The sequence below is a fragment of the Malaclemys terrapin genome, chromosome 9 (genome assembly GCF_027887155.1).
Source record: "Malaclemys terrapin pileata isolate rMalTer1 chromosome 9, rMalTer1.hap1, whole genome shotgun sequence".
NCBI lineage: Eukaryota > Metazoa > Chordata > Testudines > Emydidae > Malaclemys > Malaclemys terrapin.
Window position 1 is genome coordinate 84,290,266 of NC_071513.1, and position 17,656 is coordinate 84,307,921.

Genomic DNA, 17,656 nt, shown 5'->3' on the forward strand with positions numbered 1-17,656 from the left:
TTTCATTTTGCCTAAACATAATTACAAAGCCCAAAAGCTTGACTTTTACTTTAGTGATGTTGAAATAAAATCACATCACATACATTAATTGCATTTATTATTTATGTGGTGATAGTACATAGAGGTCCCCACTGGGCGCATGGCCCCATGTACTAGACACCATACATACATGTAATAAGAGAGAGCTCCTGCCCTAAACAGTTTATAATCTAAATAGATAAAACAGAACATTTTATTCCCATTGTACATGTTGGGAAATGAGGGCAGAGAGTCAGTGACTGTCCAAGGACAGATGTGGGGAGCTGAATCCAGATCGCAAAAGTCCTAGTCCAGGGCTTTAACTACAAAACTATCCTTTCTCTTGGATTAAATTAAAACGATGCATAAACTCTTTGTGCAGTTTGTTTAATGTTAACACTTTAGATGTTTTTTTCATACCCTGAAAGGGGGTGTGTGTTTTTGTGTTTAGTTTTTTTGGGAGGTTGGTTGGTTTTTTAATTCTTTTACTTATTCATTCTGATTTATTACAATGTTGCTTTGTCAGGAAGAGTAAAAAGAATATGCTCTTTATCCAGGGACAAATGATCAACGCATAGTGATTAACTGCTTCAACAGAATCTTCTCCTTTGCATGAAATGTATTAATCCCATGAGGAAATACTTTGACGCATTTCTAAATATCAGTTTTAATAGGCAGACACAGTATTTTATCACTGGATTAACAGTGGACCTTTTCAGATAATTTAAGGGGGAAGCAAGTGTAAAACGGCTGAATAAATGCCAGCTCTTCATGTTGTTGTTTAATTTATATTGAAATTATAGAGGAGAAAGACTTTTTGATATAATTATTTACTGTATACCTGAGTATAAACACAGTATTTTACAAGAACAGTGAAGGTTTATGAGAAAACTTGCCTTGTTTCTTCCATTAGGATGTTTTTCATTTAAAAATACAATTATTTGCTCTCCATAAATTAAAGTATAGTGTCAAAAATCCTTATGCTGTCTAATAATGATTATATATTGTCCAGGCAAGTTAACCTAGAACATTTCTTGCATAAAGACAATTGTCTTCAAAGCATTCCATGCTTTATTTCTGAAAATGAATTTGCCATATATTGTACAATATTTAAATTCCAGAATGCATAAGTACTTAATATAAATTAAGTATTCTGAAAGTATAGTGCAATGATTCTAATCCATGTGTTCCATACCCAAATTTGAAGATTCCGAATGTATGTTTGATAGCATTTGATATCCTTACTAGGTAGGTTGCCAACTTTATGTAGGGTAAAAAGGAATAAAATGTGATTTTTACCTTCAGTGAAGTCAGACTTAATTGGTGTGGATTAATTTTCATGCCCCTGAGTAAAATAAAAAGCTCTGTGTACCTGCTGACCAAACCTTAGCCCCCACTCTCCTGCCCAAACCTAGGGTTACCATATTTCAGCAAGCAAAAAAGAGGACGGGAGGAGCCCCGCCCCCGTCCTGCCCTAGCCCCGCCCCTGCCCCTCCCACTTCCCGCCCCCCTCAGAACCCCCAACCCTCCCCCTGTTCCTTGTCCCCTGACTGCCCCCTCCTGGGACCCCTGCCCCTAACTGCCCCCAGGACTCCACCCCCTACCTAAGCCTCCCTGCCTCTTGTCCCCTGACTGCCCCCTCCTGAGACCCTCCCCCCATCCTAACTGGCCCCCTAGGACCCTACCTGTACCCTGATTGCCCCAACCCTTATCCACCCCCCCACCCCCAGACAGACCCCTGGGACTCCCACGCCCCATCCAACCACTCCCCACCCCCTGACAGCCCCCCCCAGAACTCCCGACCCATCTAAACCCCTCTGCTCCCTGTCCCCTGACTGCTCCGATCCCTCTCCCCACCCCTGCCCCCTGCCAGCCCCCCCCCCAGAACTCCCAAACACCCCCCCGCTCCTTGTCCCCTGACTGCCCCCTCCTGGGACCCCTGCTCCTAACTGCCCTCCAGAACCCCACCCCCTACCTAAGCCTCCCTGTTCCTTGTCCCCTAACTGCCCCCTCCTAAGACCCCCCCCAACTGCCCCCCAGGACCCTACCCCCTACCTGTACCCTGACTGCCCCAAACCTCCACCCCCCTAAAAATCCCCCCCGAACTCCCGACCCCCCCCATCTCTTGACTGCCCCCTCCAAAATCTCCCTGCCCCTTCTCCTGTCCCCTGGTCCCCTTACCCCACCGCTCAGAACATGGTGTTGGGCTCTGTGCGGCGCCGGACACGTGGCTGCTCCCCAGCGCAACACACAACCCGGTCCCTGCCCCTGCACAGTGCTGCGGGAGTGGGGCGCTGGGCTGCAGGGGAGGAGGAGCTGCCGAGGCCCAATGCAAATGGCCCGGCAGCCCGGCCGGCTCAGAATGCGGGGGGGGGGGGAGGAGGAGCTCTACAGCTGCTCCGGAGTCCAGCCCGGCAAGCTGCGGGGGAAGGGCTCTGGCAGCCATGCGAGCGGCTGACTTTCCTGAAGCCCTCCCAGCCGCGCCTCGCTCTGCATGGGGGGGAAATCCCGGACATTTTTAGAGATTTACAAGTTCCCCCCCGGACGCTATTTTTAACACAAAAAGGAGGACATGTCCGGGTAAATCCGGACGAATGGTAACCCTACCAAACCACACACAGATCCTATTTGGTATATACAGTAAATACATTTTTTGAACACTGTAAGCTTAAGTGAATTACATAGTATGAACTTTTGTAGTAATTTTGAAGGATAGTTCATAGAATTTATCCAGGGAAGTCATTCTTTTTTGAAAAACTGCTTATTAAAGCTATGCAGCAGCACAGGGAAGGACTTTTCTTCCCTTTAGCCAATAACTTAAATGGCTCTAAATGTATTTTGAAAGGAGACATTGAGAAATCAAATGATGTTATCAGAAATAAAAATCAGGAGCCCTACTGCAGGAAAAGGGAAGTTAATTTTAGTAACACTGGAAAATGACACATTGAGTCAGCTGTGGATTGAAATAAAAAATAATAAAAACAAGCCCATAAGTAAAATTCCCTTGTGCAGAAAAAGTACAGTAATTACAAAGCAGCCAACTAGGAAAATAATTGATTTTAGCCAGCCCTATTTATTAATGCTTTTTTCTTTAAACTTCTGAGTAGAATGTTTTAGAATATTACTATGCATCATTTGTACATCATTAAAACTAGTAAGATAACTGGCAAAATGCAGTTTGAGTGAACATGTCAGTATAATTTGGGTATTTCATGAGAGACTTAAAAAGCAATTTAGGACTGTTAAATAATCTGATATAGAGTTTAGTCATATTGTACTAGATACCAGCCCTTTTATTGCATATGTGATATCCTTTGAAGATCACTGTTGCTGCACAGGTGAGAAAATTGTAGCCTGGCAATACAAATCCCATCCTGCCTGTGTTTATCCTTTAGAAATCTAGGTCCTGATCCAGTGAAGCACTTAAACACATGCTTAACTTTTAGTACATGAAGATTCACATTGACTCATGTGCTTTCCTGGAGCAGAGTCTTAGTAGGTGAAATTTAGTGACAGCCATGAAAGCAGTGAACTAATAGCATTAAACTAAAGCCAATCAAAGTGACAGGTTGCTGTACAAGCATTGGGCTCAGGCACTTCATCTCCTTCGTGACCTGCAAAGCTCTGACTAAAACAAGTTGGAAAGACCCGCTAGTGTGCATAGTGGGTTTCTGTAGTCTAAATATTTCTACCAGGATCTAGTTAAGGAACTACCATACTAACTTTCACTTGCGAAATGAGGCACAATTTGAACACAGATTTCTAGCTATAAAAGGCTTGTACCTGCCGTGTAGGAGGGAAGCAACAATGCAAATTTCCTTTTTCTGACCTCAAAATTTGCTGCTACGATGAAAACAAACCCCAGTTTTTTACATTATAAAGAAATGTAAGCCTTTACATAATAGGGGCTGAAGTTTGCTTTCTCTGACACCAAACTTGCCTCCCCCCTTGTGCCAAACTCTAAAGTACGCCACCTTAAACTCATTCCCACTTCAACTTTTGCATAACTGCTCTGTGGCCAGAAGACAATTTTTGTCCAAAATTAATCGTAATCAAAAATTTGAGATTTGTTGGGGGCAGGAAGAGATGTTTTGAAAATTCTTGTAGTGCAGTGATTTTCAAACTGCGGGTCGCGACCCAATACTGGGTCATGGAATGTAAGGCACTGGGTCGTGGTGGCTCTGGTCAGCACTGCCAACCGGGCTGTTAAAAGTCCTGTCAGCGGTGCTGCCCGGCTAAAGCAGGCTAGTCCCTACCTGTTCTGACACTGTGTTGTGCCCCGGAAGTGGCCAACAGCAGATCCGGCTCCTAGGCGGGGGGAGGGGAAGTGGGGGGGGGGGCACAGGGCTCAGCGTGCTGCCCGAGCACCAGCTCGGACTCTATTGGCCGGGAACTGGCCAGTTGGAGCGGGGGGGCCTGCGGGCGAGAGCCACTTGTCCATCTCTGCCCAGGAGCTGGACCTGCTGCTGGCCGCTTCCGGGGCGCAGCGCAGTCTGCGGTGCCAGAAAGCCTGCCTTAGCATGCCTGCTGAGTCACTAATCAGGAGCCGCCCAAGGTAAGCCTGTGCCCCAACCCCACACCCCAATCCTCTGCCCTACCCTAGAGCCTGCACCCCCAGCCCAGAACCCTGACCCCCTCTCGCACCTCAATCCCCTACCCCAGCCCAGAGGCCCCTCCCAAATCCTGAACCCCTCATTCCCGGCCCCACCCCACAGCCCTCACCCCTGCACCCAAATCCCTCATCCCCAGCTCTGTTGGGTCACGGGCATCAACAGTTTTCTTCAGCTGGGTCGCCAGAAAAAAAGTTTGAAAACCACTGTTCTAGAGTGTGTACTGGGGAGGGTTGCTTAGTGTAGTTTTATGTATGTTTGGTTTTTGCCCATAGCTCAAAAAAGCTTTTAAAAACCTCAGATGTGTTTTATTTGAAAGATTTTGGTAAAATTTAGTCTGGGATTTTCAAAGGTGTTGAAGATCAATGGGTGGCAAACTCCCTTACTCCCTTTGAAAATCTCAGCACTTATATGCAAGACTTCTGCTTTTTTTTTTTTTCCCTTGGGGGAAAGGCATATTAAGAATCTACTGGCAAATTAAGAACATCATCATCAACCATTGGACTTTGGCAGGCTGTAAAAGAGCACCAAATGACTGGTGGACACACCTACACTTCCATTTAAAAAAAAAAACACCATTTTTTCCTAGCCCTTTTCCTTGGGAACATTGCCTTTGAAGTGTAAACAAACAGGACGTAATCACAGCCTGTCTCCCATCAGCCACAGCCGGAGTGCCTAACTCAGTTACCTGTTTCTGGCATGTTCTTTTCTGTGTCCCACAAACAGGACAGACACAAGTGAAATCTTTATTCCTGGTGTGTTTCTACCATTCTTGGCTGGGTTGGCTGTGCCTGCAGTAGAAACTGTCAATAACCCTTTACTCCTCTCTGAGAAAATGAAGATCAACTGAGGGTTGATGTATCTTGAAGGCATGCATGGGTGCTGAGAAGAATCCAAGAAAGGAGTTCCTTCATCAACTACCCATGCAGTGTTTGAGAAGATATTGGGCTAGATCAGAGGTTCCCAAACTTATTTGGCCTACCGCCCCCTTTTCAGAAAAAAAATTACTCAGCGCCCCCCTTTTCAGAAAAAAAATTACTCAACGCCCCTCTGGAAATCTACCTTCTTTAAGCGAACAAACAGAAAGATGCAGTGACAAATTTGTGTTCTTTTATGTATCTACATTTCTACCTACGTCCTACAATATAGTAAAGAAAGATGTGTTATTAGAATATCGCTCACGACATCAGGTATACAGTGGTTTTTGCGTAAGATGGCAAAAGACAACCAAACTAAAATACTAATGAAACTAATAAACTGGGTTTTGTTCTTTGCTCAGCATTAGATATATGTATTTGATATTAAACTGTCAAATATCAAACTAAATTTATCAAGAAATAATTAATTAAAAAATAATCAATATGCAATTAAAAATCAGTTAATAGTTTTAATTTAGTTTGCCCTTATTTAAATAATTGTTCCTTATTAACACACGCCTTATTTACCAATTAACACAGATGATTCGATAGATATAAATAAATGTTAATAGTTAACAGTTTTTTTACGATTTCATTCCCGTTTTCGTTAATATTGTAATAAAAAATGACAAATATATTGACTGTACACTTCAAATAGTACTGTACCGCCACAAGCCTGCTACGATTTTATTATTAGTAAGCACTAGAGACACAGAAACGTACGGTAGATATGTAAGAAAATGTATAAAAATACTCACGTGTAAATTGCTGTTTTATTGAAACAACAATAATACAATTTGCTTTGTATGTGATCCGTAATCCATAAAGATTGAAGGTATTGAATATGAATAAAAAATTTTAAATACTTATTGCACTATTGTTAACTGCTTTTTACACAATTAAGAAACAATCTAAATTAGATTTCATACATGTCGCCTATTTATAGTATCTTATTGTAAACAAGTCATTACACGCACATATTCCTGCCGATGCATGCTGGACTTCCCGACAATGCGCGACACGCTCGCCTGCCAACACTTGCTTGTTAAGAGCTGTGGGCGGACTTGACACCTGATCGGTTATAATTTGTGAATTTATTTGGAAAATAAAGTAATCACTACAACTTTAACTCTATGTTACACAACAGATGAAACATGTACGAACGGTTTTTCAAAATTTTCTTATATTCTTTCTTTATGCTTCCACCGCCCCCTTATTTTTATTCAACGCCCCCCAATTGCACCCGAGGCTACTACTGCCCCCCAGGATTGTTCCAGCGCCCCCCAGGGGGCGGTATCGTCCACTTTGGGAACCTCTGGGCTAGATGGACCATTGGTTTGAACCAGTATGGCCATTCTTATGCTCTTAGGAGGGAAGGAGAGGAATCTGCTCTCTCTCTCCCTCCCTCCATAATCTCACTGCCCCTGAATCAGAGACACCAGGCTCCAACCTCTTCTCAAGGGGATCCCCTGGAGGGAGCAGAGTGTGAATGTTTCTGTAACTATGCAGTATGGAAAATTTAACCCTCCCCATGCAAGGGGGATGTGGTGCTGTAATATCCAGGCTCCCTGTAAAGCGGGGAGAGAGAGCACCACAAGCACTGGCACCAGTGTCACATGTTCAACAGGATCTTTAAATCCCCCCATGCAGTGGGAGGATCTTTGTACATTCACCCATTCCCCATTCCTTCTCCCTTCCTCCACTGACAATTGTCATGCAGCAGAATGAATACTCCTGAGTGACTTACAACAGTGTCTTCCTCCATAGAAATCATATATTCAATCTGAGCAAAAATTAAAAAGGGAAAGACACTGGGCTTTGGAAAAAGATGGCGAGCCATGGAATCCATGACTTCTTAAATACCATTACCAAACTAATACTTTGCCCACAAGTCTGGAGTGAGTAGACGGTTTTACAAAATCCAAAAGGAATCCTGGTATGGAGAGTGGGGAGCAGTGAGGAACTTACTTGTGATGGTTGGCTGGGGAGCAAGGTTCCACAGTGTTCTTTGAATTTGTATCTGCCTATGCCAGTGGGGTTTAATCTGACTCTGGAAATACTAGAAGCTTGTGACAAGTGAAATTTTTATATATGAATGCTTCCTTTTTCTTCATTGGGTTGGGATTTCGAGTTCAGGATCCTGACACAAGGAAGAAAAGAGAGCAGCAGAATACGGACCCTGGACTTCAGAAAAGCAGACTTTGACTCCCTCAGGGAACAGATGGGCAGGATCCCCTGGGAGAATAACATGAAGGGCAAAGGGGTCCAGGAGAGCTGGCTGTATTTTAAAGAATCCTTATTGTGGTTGCAGGAACAAACCGTCCCGACGGGTAGAAAGAATAGTAAATATGGCAGGCGACCAGCTTGGCTTAACAGTGAAATCCTTGCTGACCTTAAACGCAAAAAAGAAGCTTACAAGAAGTGGAAGATTGGACAAATGACCAGGGAGGAGTATAAAAATATCGCTCAGGCATGCAAGAGTGAAATCCGGAAGGCCAAATCGCACTTGGAGTTGCAGCTAGCAAGAGATGTTAAGAGTAACAAGAAGGGTTTCTTCAGGTATCTTAGCAACAAGAAGAAAGTCAAGGAAAGTGTGGGCCCCTTACTGAATGAGGGAGGCAACCTAGAGACAGAGGATGTGGAAAAAGCTAATGTACTCAATGCTTTTTTTGCCTCTGTCTTCACAAACAAGGTCAGCTCCCAGACTGCTGGACTGGGCAGCACAGTATGGGGAGGTGACCAGCCCTCCGTGGAGAAAGAAGTGGTTCGGGACTATTTAGAGAAACTGGATGATCACAAATCCATGGGGCTGGATGCGCTGCATCCAAGGGTGCTAAAGGAGTTGGCGGATGTGATTGCGGAGCCATTGGCCATCATCTTTGAAAACTCATGGCGATCAGGGGAGGTCCTGGATGACTGGAAAAAGGCTAACGTAGTGCCCATCTTTAAAAAAGGGAAGGAGGAGGATCCAGGGAACTACAGGCCAGTCAGCCTCACCTCAGTCCCTGGAAAAATCATGGAGCAGGTCCTCAAGGAATCAATTCTGAACCTCTTAGAGGAGAGGAAAGTGATCAGGAACAGTCAGCATGGATTCACCATGGGCAAGTCGTGCCTGACTAACCTAATTGCCTTCTATGATGAGATAACTGGCTCTGTGGATGAGGGGAAAGCAGTGGATGTGTTATTCCTTGACTTTAGCAAAGCTTTTGATACGGTCTCCCACAGTATTCTTGCCGCCAAGTTAAAGAAGTATGGGCTGGATGAATGGACTGTAAGGTGGATAGAAAGCTGGCTAGATCGTCGGGCTCAACGGGTAGTGATCAATGGCTCCATGTCTAATTGGCAGCCGGTTTCAAGCGGAGTGCCCCAAGGGTCGGTCCTGGGGCCGGTTTTGTTTAATATCTTTATTAATGATCTGGAGGATGGTGTGGACTGCACTCTCAGCAAGTTTGCAGATGACACTAAACTAGGAGGCGTGGTAGATACACTAGAGGGTAGGGATCGGATACAGAGGGACCTAGACAAATTAGAGGATTGGGCCGAAAAAACCTGATGAGATTCAACAAGGACAAGTGCAGAGTCCTGCACTTAGGACGGAAGAATCCCATGCACTGCTACAGACTAGGGACCGAATGGCTAGGTAGCAGTTCTGCAGAAAAGGACCTAGGGGTCACAGTGGATGAGAAGCTGGATATGAGTCAACAGTGTGCTCTTGTTGCCAAGAAGGCTAACGGCATTTTGGGCTGTATAAGTAGGGGCATTGCCAGCAGATTGAGGAACGTGATAGTTCCCCTTTATTCGACATTGGTGAGGCCTCATCTGGAATACTGTGTCCAGTTTTGGGCCCCACACTACAAGAAGGATGTGGAAAAATTGGAAAGAGTCCAGCGGAGGGCAACAAAAATGATTAGGGGTCTGGAGCACATGACTTATGAGGAGAGGCTGAGGGAACTGGGATTGTTTAGTCTCCAGAAGAGAAGAATGAGCGGGGATTTGATAGCTGCTTTCAACTACCTGAGGGAGGTTCCAAAGAGGATGGAGCTCGGCTGTTCTCAGTGGTGGCAGATGACAGAACAAGGAGCAATGGTCTCAAGTTGCAGTGGGGGAGGTCTAGGTTGGATATTAGGAAACACTATTTCACTAGGAGGGTGGTGAAGCACTGGAATGCTTTACCTAGGGAAGTGGTGGAATCTCCTTCCTTGGAGGTTTTTAAGGCCTGGCTTGACAAAGCCCTGGCTGGGATGATTTAGTTGGGAATTGGTCCTGCTTTGAGCAGGGGGTTGGACTAGATGACCTCCTGAGGTCCCTTCCAAACCTGATATTCTATGATTTATGGTTTTTCTCCTAAAAGCTTTATTATGTCTGGAAAAAAATATTCCAGCCAAAGAATCGCCCTTAAAATAGAAAATCCCTAGTTATGTACTTTGTGAAAGAAATGGATGAAAAAAAATCCTCCAGTTGTAGATTTTGTTACTCCTGTCTCTTAAGCAAGTAAGCAAACCATGCAATGCTTGGAGGCAAGAAAGGCAATAAAAAGAATGAAGAGCTCCTTCCGAAATTGGAAATGCACTGGGTGAATTTCCAAACAAATTATGGAATTCTTTTTTGCTTCCCCTAATAGACTAAAGTTGTGGATATTGAAACAGAACAACGAATCTGTACAGAAAGTATTGTGTATTGTACAGGGAGGTTGTACGTGAAAGTCCCCGAAGTGAGTCCAGTTTTGCCTCCTGTAGCCTTGACTTTGAACCACACTGTTTTAATTTTGTCATAAGATACCAGGTTTTCTCTGCCTTGGTGTAGTCTGCTAGGCAAGTTTCCATCTATTTTTATCCTGCACTACCAGTGGCTGGATGAAGACTGCTGCTTTCCTCTTGTAGCTACAACACACACTGCTAAGCAGTGAACTCCGTGTAATCAGCTGGCTAAGGCTCAAAGACAGCCTTTTACTTTATTAGGGAAAAGAAACATGCTTTGAAGAGGATTCTAGCAGAATTATTCAGAGGAAGGTGATAGCAGATTGTGAGGAGACCATACCCTTGACAGGCCGAAGTGTCAGCAAGAAATCACATTTCAAATGCATGGAATGGCAGCTGTCCTCACACTAGCGTGAATGAGACGAAGGTATACGTACTAGACAGTCTCTCTGAATGAAAAAGAGCAAGGACACTGACAGAATTTCAGTTATCATCTGATATTTCAGTTTAAAAATGAGAAATCCAAACAGATCTTGGAGTATGGACTAATAAATTATGGATACAATGAATAGTGATAATTGCAAGGAATATTTAATCTGCAGTGAGTGGGTTTGAGAGTTAAAGAATGAATTTGGACAGTGATGGAATGGATGACATCATCAGTAAAGTATCCACGTTGGAGATGGAGGGGAATTATAAAAAGGTAAGAGACAAAAAGGACGCTTGTCTTCTAACAATTGCTCTGTTTTTGCAAAAGAGAAACAGTTCAAATCTGAAGAGTTGCCAATACCATTCAAAGCACCCTATGCTACAGTTCATCAAGATATATAAATGTTTCTTTCTTGTTTGCTAAAATAGTGAAACTTTCTGTTGTATTTAACACACAAGTAATTTTCATTAAAATTTGGTTGTTACAATGTGCTGTAAAACTTCTTACACACTACATTTAGTTGTCAAAACTGTAATTTAAATATTGTGACCCTCTAGTTTTTAATACAAATTACAGTGTAGCTTAAGAAATGAAACATTTTGACTCTAAATTTTCATTTTATTTGTACTTCACCGTAAATACATCTTGAAGTGAAAGATACAAAAACAAGTGTTCTATGGGTACAGGATTTTCATAAATATTATAACAGCCTTTGTCCCTTTAAAAATAAAGTATGCCATGTACAGTTTTGGAACTTTAAATATAGTAATTGTCTACATCTGGTAATGCCAGACCTAAGGCAAAAATAGCTTCAGTTGCATGGTTGAAGTCCTGACATTAACTTCAAGTATATGTTTCTCCCTACAGAGCCAGGATATTATGCAACTTCTCTTCTTCTCCCTCCCCCCCCCCCCACCCCTCCGCCTCCTCCCAAGGAAACAAATGCTGTTCTAAACTGTTTCACAGTATGTAGACGTATCATTTCATAACAGACCCACCGTCCCCAATTCTCACTAACTACAGCACCTGGCAGCATCCAGGCCATTGTATCTAACCTCACCGCCTTCCAACATTTAGTCAATTGCTTCTAATATTAAATAAAAAATTGCCATAACCCTGCTGGGTTTTTAAACTTCTTTGGAAATACTATAAGTTAATCCCAAGAGCTGACTCGTGTACTGCTTTTTGTCAGCCTGCCATGGTTTGTGTTTTCAATGTTGTATAATTGCCAAGAAGGGAAAAAGTCTGAGGTGATAAGTGTCCACATTAATGACATGTTAACACACCCCCTGCAGTAAAGTTCTTGTACAGGGAAGATGCCGTGTTTGGAACAAATTTCACACTGTTGCCCGGTAAAAATACTTCAGCAATAACTCTACATTTAAATCAATTTACTATATAGATATAAAATCTACTGTATATACAAACTGTTAAATCCTATATCAGAGTCAATTATTGTTTGTTATATGTGGAATGAAGTATACATAAAAGGAGGTCAGTCAATCAACTAATGTTCCAAGTTGCTTTTGTGGGATTCACATTCTTCTTAACGTACAGTATAAATGATGGGAATAACCTAGTGATATTTCAGAAACAACATTAATAAAACTGAGCAAATCAAGAAAGCTTATCCAGTAAATGTTGTCTTAGCACTCTCCAACAGTGGATGAATTAGAAATAAAACAGAACTCAGTAGTACGTGTACTCCCAATACGCTATTGGATCATTAGACTGTTCCTTTTTCTGAGGGCATATAGAGCTTTCTTGTCAAACAAATTTGCCCAATCTTATTTGACAAGTAAGAATTGGAGATAATATTGTTGCACTAAAGTATTTTTAAGTCTTGTCTTTTCTTGTTAATCCCAAACCTTTTACAAGCAAACTAAAGCAAAGAAAGAAAATGTGGAGTTAATCCAGGAACAGAAAGCAGGTGTAGCCAAAGCAAGTAGTAAACTGTTGGCAATATGTACACAACTGTCTTAATCCTGTACATTGCCAGAGGTATGACAGCATTTATATTGTTCACCTTACTTAGTCCTTGAATGCAGATTCAGTGGGTCAAATTCTGCTTTCAGTTACACTTCTATAAACCCAAGTGACTCACTGGAGTTTCTCTTGATTGGTCCATGTGTAACTGATATAGTCTTGCCACGTTTGTTTTGAATCAACAAATGTAATATTATTTCAAATATCTGGTATATTGTGAAAAAAGATTAAAAACTGTAAAAGCTTATCTGTTAACTCCCTGTCCGTACATGACAAAGCCCCCTCTTTATATTGAGTCTATGTAGAAATTCTGCTGGAAAAAAGACTGCCCTACAGGGCTAGTCTTCCTAGATAATGTTTTCACCCCTCAGCTCATAGAGAGCCGAGAAGCTCTCAATGTGTCCAATCAGCATTAAATCCTACACTTTCACTGGATGTGATAAATAATACCTTTCAAGAAACTTCCATAATTCCTATCCACATTGGTCTTGTCATGCTCAAGAATCTACAAACTAACAAAAAGCAGCATGTCACCCTTCAACAGAGTGTAGGTCATTGCAGGAGTGTAGATCAGTGCCAAAAAGCAACTACTAATGACTGAGGAAGTTGTATCCTCTCAAACATCAAGCCAGTTCAGATGTTCAGGCAGCAGATAATTACACCAATGATTAAAATGTAAATGGTAAATACATGACCCATGGAATCAATTTTATATTGTCATATAAGAATATTTAGCCAGCACTAAAATATTTTTGGACCGATTGACTAACTTCTGTAACTTGTTTTCCAGGGCAAGTGCCCCAAGGTTAATAGCATAACTCTCAACACTCCAACTTCCAAGTGAAGTGTGTAACATTTGCCCTTTTAATGCATTGGAAAGAAAATGTGGCATCCACAACTACACAATGAAAAATCACAGATGCAAGCATTTTTTATTTATATAGTACCATAAGTCGGCAGAGGGGCATGTGCTTTTATTTTTATGTATATAATACATAAAACTTTTATAATCGTCTTGTTTGTGCTATTATCACCAGCGCAGCTCTAGGGATGTTTCTCCGTTCTAATATTTGGCAAGAAGAACAGATGGTAAATGGGTGGGACAGATGTGGTAAATGGAAGTTATTGAAAGTGGGGTTGAAAGAGGGGTGAGAAGTTTTTTATTTTTATTTTTTCTTGTGGGAAAGATAAGTACCATTAAGAAAACAAATTGTAAATGTATGGGTCAGTAAACAACAAAGCTGTAATTAATATATATTTTAAAAAGCAGTAATTATATAGAAGTGGCATGGTAGACTATGATCACAGAGGGTCATAAGGATGGCCTCACCATGGCATTTTTGTTAATTTACTGAGGACAGTTTGGCACCTCTCCTAATGTAAACTTAATTGAAATTAGTGTTTAGATGTAGAGATTCTCATTTTCCTTTCCTTGACTAAACCACAAATATCTCACTGGTTTAGCCAAACTGGCCTTGAAACTTAACTTGCAGTAAGGTTTTTAGGAACTTAGTCACACGTAATCAATGGTTGGGGAATTGATCCATACATGAGTTCTGTGCTAGACCTTGTTATATACTGATAATACCACATCTTTCTTTCTTTTTTTTTTTTTTTATGTTCTTGTAAATATTTTTGGTATTGTTGTTTAAAAGAAAAAATAAAAATCAAACAGTTCTATTCCTGTGGTTAAAATTAGATCCTACAATGGATATGGAAGGAAGAGATTATGTAACTTTTCCTTTTCCTTCAGGAGGTGGTCTAGTGGCAGGATGTAGTGTTCAGAATTATAACACTATTTATTTATAGCACTTATAATTTGGGAATTAATAATTCAAACCTGTTTTGCTTAGTGAAAGTCTAGGTGAAGGGATAGAAGGCAAAACAACTCATGAGATTAGTGAAATGTAGCATTTGTGTTCGCCTAGGTAACAGCTACAAGTAAAACTTCTTCTGCTGACCTTTTAGACCAGGAGTAGGCAACCTATGGCACAGATGCCGAAGGCGGCACACGAGCTGATTTTCAGTGGCACTCACACTGTCTGGGTCCCGGTCCAGGGGGCTCTGCATTTTAATTTAATTTTAAATGAAGCTTCTTAAACATTTTAAAAACCTTATCTACTTTACATACAACAATAGTTTAGTTATATATTATAGACTTCTAGAAAGAGACCTTCTAAAAAGGTTAAAATGTATTACTGGCACGCGAAACCTTAAATTAGCGTGAATAAATAAAGACTTGGCACACCACTTCTGAAAGGTTGCCAAGCCCTGTTTTAGACTGTGTGATTTAGCCACAAAATTGATTCTTTGGTGAAAATCTGTGTATCTCACTATAGATTTAACAGACCTATCTTTGACCACAGATGTATATAATACAATATTATTTATGTTAATGTTTTTAAATTCTAAGTGTTTCATGGTGATTTTTTTATGTAGAAAATAATTTTAAAATTCCTGGTAGCTGAGGAATGAGATTATTGATTTGGTTCCTGTCTGAAACCAAGTTTCTCTAATATCTCTCTTAGACTATTCAGTGTATCTGGTACGGTGATCTATCTTTAGCATGAAATCAAGCTCTCAAGTATATTAGGCTTTTTAGGAACTGTTCCCTGTTTTATAACAACTTTATGGCACAATTGATTCCTTTATGGTCATTATCTAGAGGGTGACTTATAAAGTGGGATAATGTGGGCTCAGTATTTGGAATTGTATTATTTAATATTTCAGTAATTATTTAGTGGGTAAAATAAATTGAACATTGGTCAAATGTACAGATATCAAACTGGGAAGAATTGCAATCACAGTGGGGGATGGATCAAAATTACAGAATGATTGATTTGAAAGTTTTAGAGAGATCTAAATGGGACGAAATATGTAAAATTAAAAAAGCAGGGAAGAGTAACTCCCAGTACAAGCGTAAAAGATGAGGGTGCTACTTAAAGAGCAGTAATGCAGAAAAATCTTTGGAGGTGAGAGAGACAGACAGATGGGACATGAACTGAAAATGAAGTGAAGCTGCAGAAAAGGCAAATGACATTCTGGTCTGAATGTAGGGTTAGCATTGGTAGAACATGGGAAATGTTAAAAATACTTTATGCCAGCTTGGAGGGAGTCCTATATTTTTGGCATCTTATTTCTAAAAGAATATAGATACATCAGAATCCAATCAAGGGCCACAAAAATGATAAATAGGTTAGAAGATAAGGAAATTAATTGTGTGACTTGGAGGAAAGGGATATTTGAGGGTAGTATATTAATACAAATTGAAAATTTTTTTTACAGTAATGAGATGAATAATAAGCAATAGACTTGAGGTAAAGAAAAACTTAAAATACTAGAAAGCCATAGTCAACATGCAACCCAGTCAGATCATGGATTGTCTCTCTCCTCCATTTGTACAGCACCAGACACAATAAGGTTCTCATCCTTTTTTGTGGTCTTTAGGCACTCCTCTATGTAAATATTTAATCATCATAATGTTCAATTTGCTGGCATTTGGGGCCTTCCCAAGACAGTTCCTTAAGAACAAGGCCACTGCTCCTTCTAGCAGAGGTGCTTAAGAGTAGATTAAATTGAAGAAAACTTTGCAAGCACTGGAGTAGATACATGTTTTTGAACTGGTGGGGCATGATCCTCAGGTGCATATTAAGGGAGTAGAGGAATACTACTGTCACTAGGACCCAGGTCACCATACTAGTAACATAAGAACAGCCATACTGGGTAGCCATACTGGTACTTAGACCAAAGATCCATCTAGCCCAGTATCCTGTCTTCCGACAGTGGCCAATGCCAGGTGCCCCAGAGGGAATGAACAGACTAAGGGCTGACTAAGGGCTTGAGTTCAGTTTTGTGGCTAGCCTTGTCCAGAGTATATCAGTCTCTTCAGTGGATTTCTCAATGAATGTTTATATTATAGAGTTCTTTGAATTTGTGTATCTAGTGTAAATGAGCACTGTATACATTTAGAAAGTTTGTGGTGACTCTGTAGCTTTAAAATAAGTTACTGCAAACAATGCTAATTTTTATATTAAAACTTAGGATACTAATATAATATTTTTGTTTTCATGTGCATTGACCCAGAAATCCAGCACCTATAGGACATGATACTGTCACTAAGTATCATAATACATATGAATACAAAGTCAAAATATAAGTTTGTGTAGATTTAGACTAATTAGGATATAATGTGTTCTATGCAAAGAGTGTCAGTTAAAAGATGATTAATTGCTGACTAATGCTGTTGGTGTATGCCCATGATGTACTAAAAACACTGGGTTGATCAATTATATCAGACTGCAAAAGCAAAAGATGTCCAGTGCAGGTACTCAGTCCTGAGGAAGTCTGGGTTCCCTGATACTCCAGAATTGAAAGTGGAGTTAGTGGAAGATATCCCCTAAAGAAGCTGGAGAATGATGCTGTGGTTCCTAATGACTGGTACAGTGAAGAGAGAAGAACCCCCTTTCCCTAGTCCCTTAACCCTCACACGAGGTGAGGGCTGGGGGTCCCAGCAATGAGCAGGGGGCTGGGTGGGGGAGGTGGTGGTGGTGCGGGACTGATGGTAGCCCTCCAACTGGTGGAAATGATTAATAAATTAATCATGACCTGCACTGTACAAGTTATTACCCAGATAGTTCCCAAATGAGCTAAGTTACTAAAGTTGCAACAGAATTATATTGCATCCCTCACACCTTTTCTGCCTTTCGGTGTGTTCAGGACAAACAACCCAGGTTAGCGAGATTGAGGGGGCAAAACGCTGTCATCATATGGTATAGCATGGTTTACTTACTTTCAGATTTGGAAAAAAAAAAACACTTACCTATACTTTCTATATTCAAAGATCTTAATTAATCCTCACAGCGACCTTGTGAGAGAGATAAGTAGGTATTAGTATTCACTAGAATTTAGGAGTTCCTAGCTTCTAGTACTGAGGCATGGCCTGGGGGTCTAAATATCCTATTAGAACATTCTGTGGAGAGTTAGTGATTCATCGTAAAA

General features: G+C 41.2%; 1 protein-coding gene across 6 annotated transcripts in view; it reads left to right on the forward strand.

Moving 5' to 3' along the window:
* Positions 1-17,656, forward strand: part of SCHIP1 (schwannomin interacting protein 1) — a 116,365-nt gene that overhangs the window by 65,887 nt on the left and 32,822 nt on the right. Inside the window, exon 1 of one of the 6 annotated variants that reach the window (XM_054039382.1) lies at positions 10,459-10,945. The exons of the other annotated variants lie outside the window; for them this stretch is intronic. Coding sequence (XP_053895357.1) covers positions 10,868-10,945 — 78 coding nt within the window. The 5' untranslated portion in view covers positions 10,459-10,867. Of the gene's footprint in view, positions 1-10,458; positions 10,946-17,656 lie in introns of those variants that run through there. 6 annotated transcript variants of the gene reach the window in all.